The sequence below is a fragment of the Prionailurus bengalensis genome, chromosome D2 (assembly GCF_016509475.1).
Source record: "Prionailurus bengalensis isolate Pbe53 chromosome D2, Fcat_Pben_1.1_paternal_pri, whole genome shotgun sequence".
NCBI lineage: Eukaryota > Metazoa > Chordata > Mammalia > Carnivora > Felidae > Prionailurus > Prionailurus bengalensis.
Genome location: NC_057351.1, coordinates 61,168,479 through 61,185,113, shown reverse-complemented (window position 1 = coordinate 61,185,113; position 16,635 = coordinate 61,168,479). Strand labels below are relative to the sequence as shown.

Below are 16,635 nucleotides of genomic sequence, written 5' to 3'. Positions count from 1 at the left end.
TACCCCTCCCCTTCCTTTCTAATCCCTACTCTCATTCTCCTTCTGCTCTCTTCTTGGGGTGTGTTAAGAAGTCAAGTGTCAATCTGTATCTTGTTCCTTTACAGAAGAGCTACTCTTTCTCTCTGGTTGTTTCTCTTTCTCTTCCATGTTCTTTCTTTTACTCTTCATGTGTCAAGGGTTGGACTTTTCATGTCTATTCTGATTGGACCTTTATGCACTCGTTCAATCTGAGATTTTTTTTTTTAATTCTGGGAATTTGGAAACATTATATCTACAAATATTTTCTCCTTTCTATTTTTCTCCTTCTTCTTGTATTCTTATAGTACAGATATTGATACTTTTATTTCTTTTTTTTAAATTTTCTTTAAAGTTTATTTATTTATTTTTGAGAGAAAGACCAAGAGAGTGAGCAGGTGAGGGGCAGAGAGAGAGGGAGAGAGAATGTCAAGCAGGCTCCAGGCTGTCAGCACGGAGTGCAATGTGGGGTTCAGACTCACAAACCATGAAATCATGACCTGAGCTGAAACCAAGAGTCGGACACTTAACTGACTGAGCCACCCAGGCATCCCAATGCTTTTATTTCTGTCTTCTAGGTCTGCTTTCACATTTTCATATTTACCCCTTCCTATACCTTCTAGAAAAGTTCCTCTACCTGATGTTTCAGTGTAATCATTCTCGGCCGAGATCCATATTACTACATAACCCATTTATTGAATTATTTACTTCAACCATTATATTTTTCATAGTATTTTGAATTGGTTATTCATGATTTATTATCCTGCTTTAACCCATTTGGGAGATTTTGTCCCTCCTGGGGACATTTGGCAATATATAGAGACGTTTTTGGTCGCCACAGCTCACGGTGGTGCTGCTGGCATCTAACCTGTAGAAGCCAGGGATGCTGCTAAACTTCCCACAATTCACAAGACAGCCCCATCCCACCACAGCAAAGAATTATCTGGCCCAAAATGTCAATAGTGCCCAAATAGACAACCCATGATGTAATCAATATGAACTCCTTTCTTTTGGGGGATATTATTTATTTAAATTTTCATCTGATGCACTTAATCTGTTTTAACTAGTCTAAACTCTTCAGTTTCTCACTTCAATGTGAGTTGCACCTGCTATATCTCATTACTTTTCTCGATTAATTTGTATTTCAGTGGAGCTATAAGCTACCTTGGCTAATATGTATACCCAGAGGGAGAGGCAGAAGCCCAGCATTGGAAAAAGGTGAGAGATGCACCAAAAGGAGGAAAGTCTATAGTGTCACTGTCTGGGCTCCATCACCCCATTTGCCAATTCACACGCACACATGTGCACACACACACATCCTCAGGATTTTCACAGTTTTTACAGATGTGTCCATTTGGGTGCCATGTCAGGTTGGGTATGATGGGGAGACCAGCCACCAGTGTGAATTTACCATCTTGTTTGGTTCCTAAGTTTAAACTCATACCAGGGGGATCAGGCTGAAAGTTCCAACCCTCTAATCACATGGTTTTTTTCAGACCTCATCCTGAGGCTATCCAGGTGTCTTCAACCTCCAGTCATCTCTTCAGCATACAAAAAGACACTTATTACTTAAGAGATTCCATAGATTTTGTGCCTTATGTGCTGGGGGTGGGGGGGACCCACAGAGGCCAAATGGATATTTCTCATTAAGTCACAAATAGTTTTACTATGTCCTTTCCAATGTCCTTTATTGTGTGCCTTTTATTTATTTTTCTTGTCTTATTGCAGTAGCTGGGACTTGCAATATGGTGTTGAATACGAGTGGTTAGGGGAAAGTAGACATGCTTGCTTCATTCCTTATCTTAGGGAGAAAATACTTAGTTTTTTATTATTAAGTATGATGTTCACTGTGAGGTTTTTATAAATGCCCTTTATCAAGTTAAGAACATTTCTGGGTAGTGGTATACTTTGTATCTCAGTTCTTAAAACCTGTGTAACATTGATTAGGCTCAGATCATGTATATGCAGCTTGAGGATAAGCCCAACTTTATAGGACCATTTTATTGATCTCCTTAATCTCCCCAACACTTCTCTTTCTGGTCCTCTAGCTGGAAAAGGGAGTGGGCTTTAATTTTCTGCTCTGCTGTGTACTCCCTGAAAATGCAACTACTGTGGAGCCAAGAAGCAAGAGGATATACAGTGAAAACAGTAGTGGGGACGCCCCCTTGCTCTTGGGACCAGAGTTCTCCTCTCAGAGTTTTAGGTGCCTGCCTGGCCTCCACTGTCATCCCACATCCATTGCCACGATGGACCTGCCTATGGACTGGTGTGGTAGAGAATGGAAAAACAAAAAGGAAAGTTTGGATTTCCCTCATTCTTTGTGACCTACAGTGGTCCCCTTTCCTGCCCCTGAAACCATGATAGAGGATTTCTCTCAGAGTTCTATCTTACACACCTGGTGCACAGTTCTGAATTTCAGCTTGTGTTTGAGTCCAGGCCAGGAGATACCAGAGGAAAAACAAAATGGGAAATGCAGTGATGGTTCAGTTGTAGTTGGAGTTCTGGTTGCCTTCCCCAATCTGCCTCTTACGAATTGCATTCTAGAGTCAATAGATAGCTGTTCCATGCATTCTGTCCAAAGCTTTTACCTGTATTCAGTGAGAAATACAGAGTGAAGCACTTAATTATCACAACCCAGTAATCTTAGCTACATTGGTTGATATGTATTTTAGTTTATATTTTGTCTTATCATTAGAGAGTCTGAACATCTTTTCATATTTTGGCACTGTTTTTATATTACTTTGGGGGATTAAGTTTTATCTTTGTCCCCTAATTTTTAAGTTTTTTTCATCTGTTTAGCATATTAGGTCCTTATCTGAGATATGTGTTGCAAATACTTTCTCCCAGTTTGGCCATTATCTTTGATACTGTTTATATTTTGGGGACCATGCAGAAGTATTTTTTATGATGTCAAACATGTAAACTTATTTAATTGCATCTGGATTTTGAATCATAAATAGACTTTCACCTAAGTTAAAGAAAGATTCACCCATGTTTTCCCTTAGAGCTTATACATTTTCCAATGAGCTCTCTCATTGGTTTGGGACTGAATCTTGAATATGATGTGAGGTATGAGTCTTTTTCAAAAGTGTTTGAGAAATCCCACAAGTGGAGCACCTGGCTGCCTCAGTCAGTAGAGCATGTGGCTCTTGATCTCGGGGTTGAGAGTTTGAGCCCATGTTGGGTGTAGAGATTACTTAAAAATAAGAAAGCCTTTCTAAAAAATCCCACAATCTTCTCAAGTTTGGCAATTCACTAAAAGTATTCATAAGACTCAATTGCAGGTTATTCTCAAGGCTAAAGCATATTATAGCTAAGGATGCAGAGCAAAAGCAGCAGGAAGATGTTCATTGGCAGAGTCCAGAGAGGCCAAACACAGGATTTTGCATCTTTCCCATCTAGGCCCACACAGACATGCTTTCTCTCTACCATCAAATTACAGAGACAAATATGGGGCACCTGGATGGCTCAGTCCAACTTCGGCTCAGGTCATGATCTTGTGGTTTGTGACTTCGAGCCCCTGCGTTGGGCTCTGTGCTGACAGTTCAGAGCCTGGAGCCTGCTTCAGAATCTGTGACTCCCTCTCTCTCTGCCCCTCCCCCCTTCATGCTCTGCCTTTCTCTGTCTCTCAAAACATAAAGAAATGTAAAAAAAGACTTTTAAAATTTTTCACATGCCTATAACCCCTCAGTGATTTCTCACCTCATTTATAATAATATGCAAATAGTTTCCCTTGGTTCAAATCTCCTGCTTACTTGAAGCCTATGTCTCCAACTTATCTCCCATTCATTTGCCGCACACTGCTTAGGCAACTCTTCCCCTCCACCTCCATTTTCTTACGGTTGACTCCTATTATACCTTCTCCACAGGTCTATTGACTGGTGTGGTAGTTCACACTTAATGCTAGGATATTAATTGTTCTACGGTTGGGGTCAGCAAACTATAGCCCACTGTCTTTCTTTAGAAATAAACTTTTATTGGCACAAGATCAGAGTTATTTGTTTATATATTATCTATGGCTGTTTCTGTGCTACAGCAACAGAGTTGAGTAGCTACAACAGAGGCTACTCAACTGGCCCATAAAGCCAAACATATTTACTATATAGAACTTTACAGTTGGGGAGCCTGGGTGGCTCAGTTGTTTAAGTGTCTGACTCTTGATTTGTGCTTAGGTCATGATCCCAGGGTTGTGGGATCAAGCCCCACATCGGGCTCCATGCTGAGCATGGGGCCTGCCTGAGATTCTCTCTCTCCCTCTGTCCCTTTCCCCTACTTTTGCTCTCTCTCTAAAACAAACAAACACAGTTAAATAATTAAATAAATTAAAAATAAATTTAAAGAACTTAAAGGGTGCCTGGGTGGCTCCATTGGTTGAGTGCCGACTTCAGCTCAGGTCATGATTTCTCAGTTCTTGAGTTGGAGCCCTGGGTTGGGCTCTGTGCTGACAGTTCAGAGCCTGGAACCTGCTTCGGATCCTATGTCTCCCTCTCTCTCTGCTCCTCTCCCACTCGGTTGCTTGGATGACTTATACAAGATATGTAAAAGTGTTCATTTTCAACTGTTGGCTAAAGGACTCTCTACCTCTGTGGACCCAAACTGATCTTAAGGAGATTGTTGCTCTGTTTCAGTATCTTCCAGTGGTTTGCCATACGCTGAGTCCTTTTCTTTCCTCAGTGGCCCTCCTGATAGTAGTCTCAGCCAAGAAGAATGGGTTGCCCTATTGTGCAGGTCTAAATTGGTCTATTGGTCTAAATTAAGCTAAACCAACATTTAGGACCTATCCATATATCCATACCCCTACTCCAAGTGACAAAATTTTGCCTTATATACTTTAAAAGATTTGGTTCTCAGAAATATCATTGGAGACATTTCGTTAGCGTACACACACACACACACAAACTCTTTAATTATTATTTTATTTTTTAAGGGTAGAAAAGGGCTATCTAACATTCTTTAACACATGATAATGATGTGCACCAGACATGTATCTGTGGGTTCATGAAAGCATGTCAGAAAAAAACTGTGCTTAATCTTACTTAGTCTTTCTTTCTTAGGTTCAGTGTCATTTTACATGAAGGTTTATTATTATTATTATTATTATTCAGGAATTATTTCTATTGTACAATTTTTATGACCTCTTTTTTGTCTTCCAAGTCTTTAAACATAATTTTGAAAAGAAAAAAAACAATGTATCATTTTCATATTTGCTACTGTACCCTCACTGTTTTTAGCTTTTACACTTAAGTCCATGATCCATTTGTGTGTATGTGTTTTAAGTAGGCTTCACATCCAGCACAGAGCCCAACACAGGGCTTGAACTCACAATCCTGAAATCAGGACCTGAGCTGATGGAGCACCTGGGTGGCTCAGTTGGTTAAGTGTCCCAATCTGGAATTTGGCTCAGGTCATGATCTCACTTCTTGTGAGTTCAAGCCCCATGTCTGAGCACAGAGCTCATTCTCTCTCTCTCTCTCTCTCTCTCTCTCTCTCTCTCTCTCAAAATAAATAAATAGGGGCACCTGGGTGGCTCAGTCAGTTGGACATCCAACTTTGGCTTAGGTCATTATCTTGCAGTTCGTGAGTTCAAGCCCTCATCAGACTCTCTGCTCTCAGCGCAGAGCGCACTTTGGATCCTCTGTCTCCCTCTCTCTCTGCCTCTCCCCCCCTGGCTCTCTCTCTCAAAAGTAAACATTAAAAATTTTAAAGTAAATAAATAAACTTTAAAAAGCTGAGATCAAGGGGCGCCTGGGTGGCTCAGTCAGTTAAGCATCCGACTTTGGCTCAGGTCATGATCTCGTGGTCCATGAGTTTGAGCCCCGTATGGAGGTCTGTGCTGACAGATCAAAGCCTGGAGCCTGCTTCAGATTCTGTGTCTTCCTCTCTCTCTGCTCCCTCCCTGCTCATGCTCTGCCTCTCTCTGTCTCTCAAAAATAAATAAACATTAAAAAAAATTTTTTAAGCTGAGATCAAAGGTTGGATGCTTAACCAACTGAGCCACCCAGGTGCTCCAAGTCGAGCATCCATTTCAGCTAACTTTTGTATATGGTAAGAGGTAAGGGTCCAACCTCATTCTTTTGCATGTGGCTATCCAGTTATCCCAGCACCATTTGTTGAAATTCTTTCCCCTTTGGCTGTTTTGGGAACTTTCTCAAAAACCAATTGACTACAAATGTGAGGGTTTATTTCTGCCTTCTCAGTTCTATTCCATTTGATTTGCGCATCTATCATTACGCTAGTACCACAGTATTTTTTATTATTGTAGCTTTGTAGTAGGTTTCAAAATTGGGATGTGTGTGTCCTTCAACAATGTTCTTCTCTTTAAAGATTATTTTGCCTAGACCTAGTCAACATTTTGTAACAACAACAAATGAGTATATTCATCCACTGCCTTTAATTAGATTTAGTATAGTTCTTACAAACCTTTATAATGGAACTCTAAGGAGTCTGTTTTAGATGGGGTATTTGGAAAAACAAACAAAAAACATGTTTTAATTTGGTAAGGTACCATGATGCTAAATACCTTTGGAATCTGACTTTTCAGAGGAATCTAAAGCTTGATTTTCTTTCACAAATACAATTTGTTGTATAACATCAGAAGACATGATCTGTAGGACTTGAGCAGCAGTGCAGAATTTTAGATCATTAGCCATGTGATCTTTGAAATTAAGACAAAGCTATGAGTTTCAGGAACCCTCACCATGTTAGCAAATCAGCACAAGAAGTAGGGTAAATAATAATATTTACAAATCAAGTCTAGACCTAGATTAGAGTCTATATTTTGGGTCAGAGTTGTATCAGTAATTATTTATATAACATATTCATCTGATGATTTGAAACTGTTTTAATAATACTTTTTTTGAAATGAATATTGATACCATAAAATCCTTTGTATATTTTTTAAATTTAAGTAATCTCTACATACAACATGGGGCTCGACCCCAAGATCAAGCATCACATGCTCTTCCAACTGAGCCAGCGAGACGCCCCAGTCCTTTACTAAAACAAAATTTTTTAATGTTTATTTATTTGTTTTTGAGAGACACAGTGCAAGCAGGGGAAGGGCAGAGAGAGAGGGAGACACAGAATCTGAAGCAGGCTCCAGGATCTGAGCTGTCAGCCAGAGCCCGACACGGGCTCAACTCAAGAACTATGAGATCATGAAGTCAGATGCTTAACTAACTGAACCACCCTGGTGCCCCTGATTTTTTTAAATCTGCTTTTAAAAATTAAAGATTTTGGTGAATTGTTTATTTACAAAGAGTATCAGGAAATCACTGCAAGTCCCAAGGAACATTTAGGGGTTTCTTGATTCCCCAACCAATCCCACAATATTGGTCATGGATCTGCTTTAAAAAGTTTGTACCCAAGGGGACCTGGGTGGTTTAGTCAGTTAAGAGTCTGACTCTTGATCTCAGCTCAGGCCATGATCTCATGGTTTGTGAGATTGAGCTTTCAGTTAGCTCTGTGCCAACATCGCAGGAACCTGCTTGGGATCCTCTCTCCCCCTCTCTCTGCCCCTCCCCTGGTTGCATGCTGTCTCTCTCTCTCAAAATAAATAAGCTTTTAAAATACATAAATAAATAAAAATAACGATTTTGTACCCAGAGACCCACTATCCTTCACAATCAACATTTATAATCAAGCAACAATTGCCATCTCCTAATTAATTAATGTGTGAGCCTTTCATAACGGTTTTTAGATATGATTTTCTTTTTTTTTAATGTTTATTTATGTTTGAGAGGGAGAGCACGAGCAGAGGAGGGACAGAAAGAGAGAGGGAGACAGAATCCCAAGCAGGCTCCACACTGTCAGCACAGAGCCCAACACGGGGCTCGAACTCACAAACTGCCAGATTACTACCTGCAACCAAATCAAGAGTCAGATGCTTAACCCACTGAGCCACCCAGGTGCCCCTCTTGTTTTTTTAAGTAGGCTCCACACCCAGTGTGGGGTTTGAATTCACAACCCCGAGATCCAGAGTCGTATGCTCCACTGACTGAGCCAGGCAGGCACCTCTAGATAGGCTCTTCTGTTTGAATATCAAAGCACCCCCCCCCAAAAAAAAAAAAACCTCTGGTACTGATGTTTCATCTTTTCTACAGCATCTCTGTCAGTCTAATTAATTATCATGTAAGGAGTGCAATTACTCGTTGTGTAGGTCCACTTCTGCTGTTTTGTATTTACACCATTTTAACAAGTTAACATTCAGGGTGAGTTCTGGCTCAATCTGGGACATGATTCAATTCTGGTGCCTTGTCAAAATGTAAAGGTCCCAGGTAAGTGCCCCAAATATAACTTTGATGTGGAAACACACTTAGATCATAATGGAGATACAAAAAATCCTCATTTTATGAAATAGATACATTTTGGAAGGCCTCACATATTATAAATATCACATAGTTAAGCCATTTACCATATGGATTAGTCGTTTTACCAGAGAAACGTAAGTACTAGGACACATATATTTATTAAGAGATTTATTACAAGGAATTGCTTTAAACAATCCTGGAGGCTTGCTAGGCAGATCTGAAATCTGTAGGGCAGGCCAACATGCTGGAAACTCCTGGGAAGGATTAATGCTGCAGTCCTCAGGAAGAATTTCTCTTCCTCAGGTGAGTCTCAGTTTTACCCCTAAGGGTTTCAACTGATTGGATAAGATCTGTTCAGATTATATGGGATAATATCTTTTACTTAAAGTCAACTGATTGTAGATGTTAATTACATCTATAAATACCTTCACAGCAATACCTAGATAAGTATTTGAATCACTGGGTACTACAGCTTCGCCAAGATTACACATAAAACTACCTTTCACACCCTAGGACCCACAAAGCCTGCAGATATTTCTGTTTACTAACTAAACTGCTACCCCCCGTGGCAGTAATGCAAGTTCATAATTCAGTTAGCTTGCCAGATTTGAAAATGTGCAATTCTTGATTACATTTTTAAAATTTTGAGGATTCTCAGTATTTCACACTCTACATAAAATATAATATTAATAAAGTAGGCTCCGCGCCTAGTGCAGACTCCATTGTGGTGCTTCAACTCACCACACTGAGAGCAAGACCTATATCTGATATCAAGAGTTGGAGGCTTAACTAACTAAGCCACCCAGGCACCCCACACTACAAAATTTTATGATTAAAATGCATGGTACAAGTAATTATTTTGTCTTACAATGTTGAAAGGTGAAAAGCTATGCCTTTATCTAATGTAATCAGGTGGAAGCTCTTACAGTTTTAGGGTCATGTAAGGAGACTATCTCAGGTGTCTATGTCCCTTTCAATCTCTCTTCAACCGTCCTCTTTCAATATCCTAGTCCAGTTCCCATCCCCCTTCCTCGAGGCTTTATACTCTTCCATATAGGAGGAGACATTTCCTTTCTTCCACTTTTTGAATCTTGCATACTTCAGTATCTTAGGCTTGACCAGATTTTGGCGACTACAGAGGGAGAGGGAGAGTCTAGTCCAGGGGCAATGGGTGCTCATCAAGTCAGGTTCAGTTTTCCCCAAATAAGCATAATGACTTGATTTCCTCACCAGTTCCCTAAGAAGTATGTACACCACTCCCAAATTAGCATTGATTTTACTCAGTGACGACACATTCTCAAGTGTGATCCCCCGACCCCCAGCATTATTTCGTTAAGGAGCTTTTAACTCCTTTCTGAATCCAGCTTACAAGCATCATGACATTAGCTGGCACTATGTTAGCAAGGATAAACTACGCCAACGCCATATCTCTTTCATAAAAAAATTGGGGGGTGGGGGGTAGGAGTGCATGAATAGGTCTCAGTTCCTGCTACAATAGACCTTTGGTAAATATTTGTTGAAGTAAATATAATGACTTTCTTCTATGTGATAGGGACTCGAGGATGGTCTTTAAATGGTGATTAAATGTCCATCCTATGGCAATAAAAGATTTAATTCCTCCAAATAAACTTACATATTTCAAAATAGAAATGTCATACTGCCTCATGGAAATAATCTTGGATGAAAGAAACGCGCAATCGCCACTCAAACTTAGGTCATTATGGTTCATAATACGACATCATGATGGCACCTATTTCAGTGCTCTGTGCATCAATCCATACAGACAGAATACTGCTGTCTGGAATGGTACCAATTTTGTCATTTTAATTTTTTTTAACATTTTTAAATTTATTTTTGAGATACAGAGCACAAGTGGGGGAGGGGCAGCAGAGAGGGAGACACAGAATCCCAAGCAGGCTCCAGGCTCTGAACTGTCAGCACTGAGCCTGACCTGGGGCTTGAACCCATGAACCATGTGATCATGATCTGAGCGGAAGTCATATGCTTAACAATTTAATCATTTTAAAAAAGGGAGTGAAGAGGGACAACCGAGTGACTCAGTCTGTAGAGCACGGGACTCTTGATCTCAGGGTTGTAAGTTCAAATCCCATTTGGTGTAGAGATCAGTTTAAAAAAGCAAACTGCTTAAAAATTAAATTAAATTAAAAAGGAGTGAAGAGAGCATCAGCCTTCCAAAGTGAAAACTTGATTCTTCTAAATCCGGCCATGGGCCCCACCCTATATGCAGAACGGCTCAGTGCACGCCCAGGTTTAGGTGAGGGCAGCGAACCACATTTCCCAGCGGCCCTGCAGGTCTCTCGCGCCTGCGCACTGGCAGCGCAGGCAGGTCGGCAGTACTCCCGCGCTAGCCAGCCACTGGGTCTCGTCTCGACCGGCCTCTAGCCCCGGCATGGAGAGGGTTTCGTTGGCGACGGGCAGCGCGGGAGCCGCCAGGGCCGAGGGAGCTGCGGCCATGCCGCCCCCGCCAGCCGTGTCCCCGCCTGCCCTCACCCCGGCACCCGCAGCGGGGGAGGAGGGCCCGCCGCCTTTGCCCGAGGCGGGGGCTCCCGGCTGCTCGGGCGCCCGGCCCCCAGAGTTGGAGCCAGAGCGCAGCCTGGGCCGCATGCGGGGCCGCTTCGAGGACGAGGACGACGAGTTGGAAGAGGATGAGGAGCTGGAGGAAGAAGAAGAGGAGGAGGAGGAAGAGATGAGCCACTTCTCGCTGAGGCTGGAGGGAGGCCGGCCGGACTCCGAGGACGAGGAGGAGGTATTTATAGCCCCTGCCTGACCACGCCGGGGCAGAGGGGCCTCCGGGACGAAGCCCGCCCTCCCCATCGAGGGCCGGGCCGCGCGTCCCCGGCTCGCCGTTGTAGCCCTTGGCACTCGCGTCGACCTCCACCCCTCCCTGCTCTACCTGCCCAGGCATGTGGCGCGGACTGGGCTTGTTTCCCCGCCCGACCCCCTGTCGACTCTTTGTGAGGTTCCTGCCGCTCACTTAGGCTCTCGGGGTCCGACTCGATCTTTCTGTAAATCATTATTAAATTATGCCAGGCGGGTGGGCGCGTAGGGTGCAGTGTTTCTCTTTCCAGGAACTTGCAAGTCGGACGAGAAACAGTCCATTTCTTCTACAGGGTGTTGAGAGGATGGCACACTCTTCCCTATCCAATCTCTAATTGAAAAGGATGGTTGTTTTTGTTTTGTTTTTTGTTTTGTTTGTTTAATGTGGTAGGGCATACTTCATCAAGTTGGGTAATACACCTAGCCAGTCAGAATTGACCTATTAAACGTAAACACCTGTATGTGGAAAGTTTGACCGTTTTGTAAGTATTTCATAAAGTAAGATGCTCCTCATCTGGCAGTATGCAGTATATCCAGGAGAATAAGGTCTTTTTGAAACATTGGTTTATATTGTGTTATTGTAACTTTCAGAAGTATTTTGAAGGGTTGGAGGTACTGTAATATTGTGGTGTTGCAAAGTAAGTTACATTGTTCATAATGATATGTGGGGATTATGGCTTAAGAATTTGAGAAGGCAAGGGCTTGTACTTTAAAACTACTTCCATTGCATTTGCAGCGCCTGATTAATCTCTCAGAACTGACCCCGTACATCTTGTGTTCCATTTGCAAAGGTTACTTAATAGATGCAACTACCATTACAGAATGTCTTCATACATGTAAGCATATAGTTCACATTTTGAAATGATACATTCAATTTTTGAAATGTCTCCAAAGCATCCTAATTTAAACATTTTATTTTTCAACAGTTTGTAAAAGCTGCATTGTAAGACATTTTTACTATAGCAACAGATGTCCAAAATGCAACATAGTAGTACATCAGACACAACCTCTTTATAACATAAGGTAAGAAAAATATATAAGTAAAATTTATATTTTAAATATACTTTGTTTAATGAAAACTTCTAGTTGTGTAGTTGGGAATGAATTCTTGACCTGTTTCAAAAAGGCAACTACATATTCTCTGAAGAAATATATCTAAGACACTTACTGTGTGCCAGGCACTGTGATACCTTCTGGGGACCAAAAATAAATAAATAAATAAATAAGCACAGACCTCTCTTTCTGAGGGTTTTAATTCCATCAGTCAAGTTCCTGTGGCTAGTTTAGGTTTGTCATTTGGGGATAGTTAGAATTCTGCTTTTTAAAAATGATGCCTGAAACAACTGGCCTCTTGAGAAAAACCGGTGTGTCCTAGGTCATTGTGGCTTTTTCAGATTTTCAGTTCATACTATGTTTCCTAAGTGAAGAAAAATATTAAAAGTGGATTGGTTTTCATTTGTTCAGCAAATACTATTACGTTTTTACTATCTTTCTAGAAGAATGGTTTGCAGATGATGCACAGAAGTTCAAAATCCAGTTTCCGCACTCAAGCTCATATTCTTATCAGGAGAATAAGAGAGTCCACATGGAACAATTTAGCAAACCATTCAATAGTCTGTGATTACTTATGATTACATATAATTAATGACTTGAGGTTCTCTCAGTTGAGAACTGGTGCTACCTATAAAAGTAACTCACCTCTGAAAAAGGAGATATCCACTCCCAAGAGAAAGCAGTTATTTACAAAGAGCATCAGTTATTCTCACTCTGTACCAAAATGCATTTTGCTGAATTCTGAGGTATTCTCCATCCTTTCCTTTTATTAGGTTGGACCGACAGTTACAAGACATAGTGTACAAATTAGTGATCAATCTAGAGGAAAGTAAGTTTATTTTATTACATGGTTGTGAACCCCAGAATCTCTGCTGACTCTACTAGTTACATTTTAAGTGTAATTTAGTCTGTGTTTTATCATTTTTTAGGAGAAAAAAAGCAAATGCATGATTTCTATAAAGAAAGAGGTCTAGAAGTACCTAAACCTGGTAAGTTTGGGTGTATACCATAATGTATTTATAGATTAAACACCACTAACTTAACGAAATTTATTCCCTTTGAAATTATTTTTGGTGATAGCTTGTTTTCTTATGATCAAAGAGCGAGAAAGATGATGAAAGTAATGATGTGTAATTCAATTTAATTAATTACAAAAATTAAGGAGTACAGGCTCTGGAGCTAGATGGTCTGAGATTGATCCTAGCCCTGCCACTTTCTGTGTGACTTTGACAAATTACTTCAATGTCTCAGACTCCTCATCTATAAAGTAGGGATAATCATAGTACTTCCTAAAATTGTTGTGAGGATACATTGAGTAATACAAAGCACTTAAAACAGTGCCTGGAACATAGTAACTGTTCAGTTTTTGTGATGATGGTGATGTGATAGCTTAGAAATTAGATAAATTTGTGTTTAAGTCCTGGTTCTTCCACGTACTATATATTGCCTAATCTCACTTGAACAGTAATCTCCGTTTTTTTACAGTTTTAAGTAAAAAAAAAAAAAAAAAAAAAAAAAAAAAGCAGTATACCTATGTCATGGGATCATGATTAGGGTTAAATGAGAATCTGCACGTGCAGTGCTCAGCATGACCCCTGAGCCCTTGCACACAATAGTGCTTGTTAAGGATTATCTACAACCGTTGTGTTATGAGCCCTCTCTGTGGCCCTGATAAACCAACCCTGTATACCTGCCTTCCATTGTGGAGTGGTCCCCACATGCAATTTCACTGGCTTTGACAGATTATTTAATGTTATTAAAGGGAGATTGAGTGCATTATCATCTTTTAAATAGTCAACATAGTTATAATGTCTGTGTAATATTTTTCAAAGATCTCAATTCATGAAATTTTTATTCTAACCCAACTTTTTTGTTTGGCTTTTAAATAGCTGTTCCACAGCCAGTCCCTTCGAGCAAAGGAAGATCTAAGAAAGTCTTAGAATCAGTGTTTCGTATCCCACCTGAACTTGATATGTCTTTACTACTAGAGTTCATTGGGTGAGTACCCTTAATCTCTCTACCTCTTAACCTTAAAATAAAGAATTTGTTAAGTCCAACAGTTATGAAATCATCCTTAACGTAGGTAAAATCAAATTTTTGTGATATCCTTTTAAAAATTAATCATGAAATATTTAAGACTTAGAAAAAGGTCTAAAGAATAGCACTACACCACTTCTGTCACCATCATCAGGCTTAAGAAATACCACACGCTCGTATGGCACAAACCCTTCGGCCACCCCTTCCTGCTCATCCCTCTTTTCTTAGAGGTTAATAACCAGTCTCCTAAAAGTAATGATTGCGATTCCCATGGTTTCTTAAAATATGTTTATCACACATATTTATCCTTAAGCAATGATGTAGAATTGCTTTTGCCCATTTAAAAACTTTAAATGGTATCACTGTGTTTTCCAACTTGTTTTATTCACTCAGCATTGTGCGATTCATCCATGAGGAAATGTGTAATTCTAGTTGATTCATTTTCACCATTGCCTGGTATTCCCTTAAAATAAATATACCGTAATTTATCTTTTCTTGTACGGTTGAACTTATAGGTTGTTTCCAGGTTTTTTTTTGGGTTTTTTTTGCTGTTATAAATAATGTTGCTTTAAACATTTTTGTATGTATCTCTTTGTGTATATGTGAGATAGTTCTCTAAGAGTATAGATTTGCTGAGTTTTAGGATATATTTGTTTTCAACTTTACTTGGTTTTGCCAAATTGTTTTCTGAAGTAGTTGGATATCTTTCCAATTGATATAAATTGCTTCTTTCAAACTGTATATGTAGCATATGGTATATTCTATTACATTGCAACATTGTTAAATACAGTATCATCATAGAGTTGGCATGTATCAAACTGCAGTTTTCAAAATTCTTACATAGTTTGCAGAATAAACTAACATGCTTTTTTTAGAAAATCTAGATTTTCCATTTTGTGTCGCTGATGACTATTTTACTTTTCAGTAACTTTCTCCTTATAATTCTAGATTGCCTGTATCATCTATTTAGTATCTAGCTTGTGCTATGTTGTGTTTACCTCTTTATGTGGTCAGTCACCCTATGTTCTCGGCTGATATTAAGGACACCTAAGGGGCGAGAACACAAAGCCCATGTAGTAGTGGTTGATAACAAAATAATCCCTTTGGAGGAAAGAACAGAAACTATGTAATACCAAACTTTAAACAAGCAATTTCTGATAATAAAGAATGTTCCAATCTAAAAAGGACCTGGTTAAATAATGGTATATAGCACATGAGTATGTGCTAATGTAACAGCATATATGCTTAAATGGAACAATCAACAAAATAAGAGAATACATCGCAAGCGCCCATGTATGGTTTTTTTTAAAGAGCATGGTGGGAAATATGTGTATATACATTTCTTTTTTACATGCACAGATCATTCTTGAAAGGACATATAAAAAAAATGTTAATATATTAATGGCAGTTGCCTCTAGAAGAGGGCAACTGAAGTCTGAGTCTACAGTAGGGAAAAAGTCTTTTCGTTGTGTTTGAATTTTTACTATGTAACCTGATTTTTTGTAAGTCTGTTTAATTAAAATTTGAAAACTGAAAGGAGTTTATATTTCTAAAAAATATTTTGGGGAAATGTAAAGTTTTCTACGGTACACAGTAAGAACTGATGATCAATTTTTTATACATTTTTTGAAAAGTGGCAGGGAGGTAAAGATGGCAAATAAGTGATGGGTATGCCGCCATTACCTCTGTCTTTGCCCGCAGCGGAAATCAATAATAAATCATGGCAGGCTTTCCTGATGAGTGAGGATTGACCACAGTACTCAGGGCAGTCATTAACACTTACCAAATTTGTTTCATTAGTAAATTTTCCCTGCTGTAGAATAAAGATCCCTCATGCTCTTTCCCTGCCATGGGGAGTCCCAGGGAGGCAGAGGCTCTGTTGCACTCAAGCTTCGCTCCACCGGTAACCCACCACCATGGCTGAGGAAGGCATTGCTGCTGGAGGTGCAATGGATGTTAATACTGCTTTACGAGAGGTGCTGAAGACTGCCCTCTCCTGCGACGGGCTGGCGTGTGGAATTCGCCAAGCGCCAAGCCCATCTTTGTGTGCTTGCATCCAAGTGTGATGAACTATATACGTCAAGTTGATGGACGCCCCTTGTGCCGAATACCAAATCAACCTAATTAAGGTTGATGACAACAAGAAACTAGGGGAATGGGTGGGCCTATGTAAAACTGACAGAGAGGGAAAACCCCATCAAGTGGTTGGTTGCAACTGTTTGGTGGTTAAGGACTGTGGCAAAGAGTCTCAGGCCAAGGATGCCATTGAGAAATACTTCAAACGCAAGAACTGAACAAATAAAAGACTTGGTTCTTGTTCTAAAAGAAGAAGAAGAAGAAGAAGAAAAAGAAGAAGAAGAAGAAGAAAAAGAAAAGAGCCCTT

At 40.1% G+C, this 16,635-nt stretch overlaps 1 protein-coding gene, 1 long non-coding RNA gene and 1 pseudogene across 2 annotated transcripts in view; all 3 read left to right on the top strand.

Annotated features, from left to right (window-relative positions):
* Window positions 1–531: 531 nt before the first annotated feature.
* Window positions 532–1,700, top strand: LOC122493210. The gene is made up of 2 exons (XR_006299842.1): window positions 532–1,233; window positions 1,512–1,700. It is a non-coding gene; the product is annotated as an uncharacterized LOC122493210 (long non-coding RNA).
* Window positions 1,701–7,930: 6,230 nt separating this feature from the next.
* The window catches only part of PCGF6 (polycomb group ring finger 6), a 37,717-nt gene continuing 29,012 nt past the window's right edge, over window positions 7,931–16,635 (top strand). Inside the window, exons 1-6 of the mRNA XM_043597422.1 lie at window positions 7,931–11,091; window positions 11,899–11,998; window positions 12,089–12,185; window positions 12,989–13,044; window positions 13,145–13,204; window positions 14,105–14,213. Coding sequence (XP_043453357.1) covers window positions 10,735–11,091; window positions 11,899–11,998; window positions 12,089–12,185; window positions 12,989–13,044; window positions 13,145–13,204; window positions 14,105–14,213 — 779 coding nt within the window. The 5' untranslated portion in view covers window positions 7,931–10,734. The remainder of the gene's footprint in view (window positions 11,092–11,898; window positions 11,999–12,088; window positions 12,186–12,988; window positions 13,045–13,144; window positions 13,205–14,104; window positions 14,214–16,635) is intronic.
* Window positions 14,220–16,629, top strand: LOC122493208 (annotated as a pseudogene).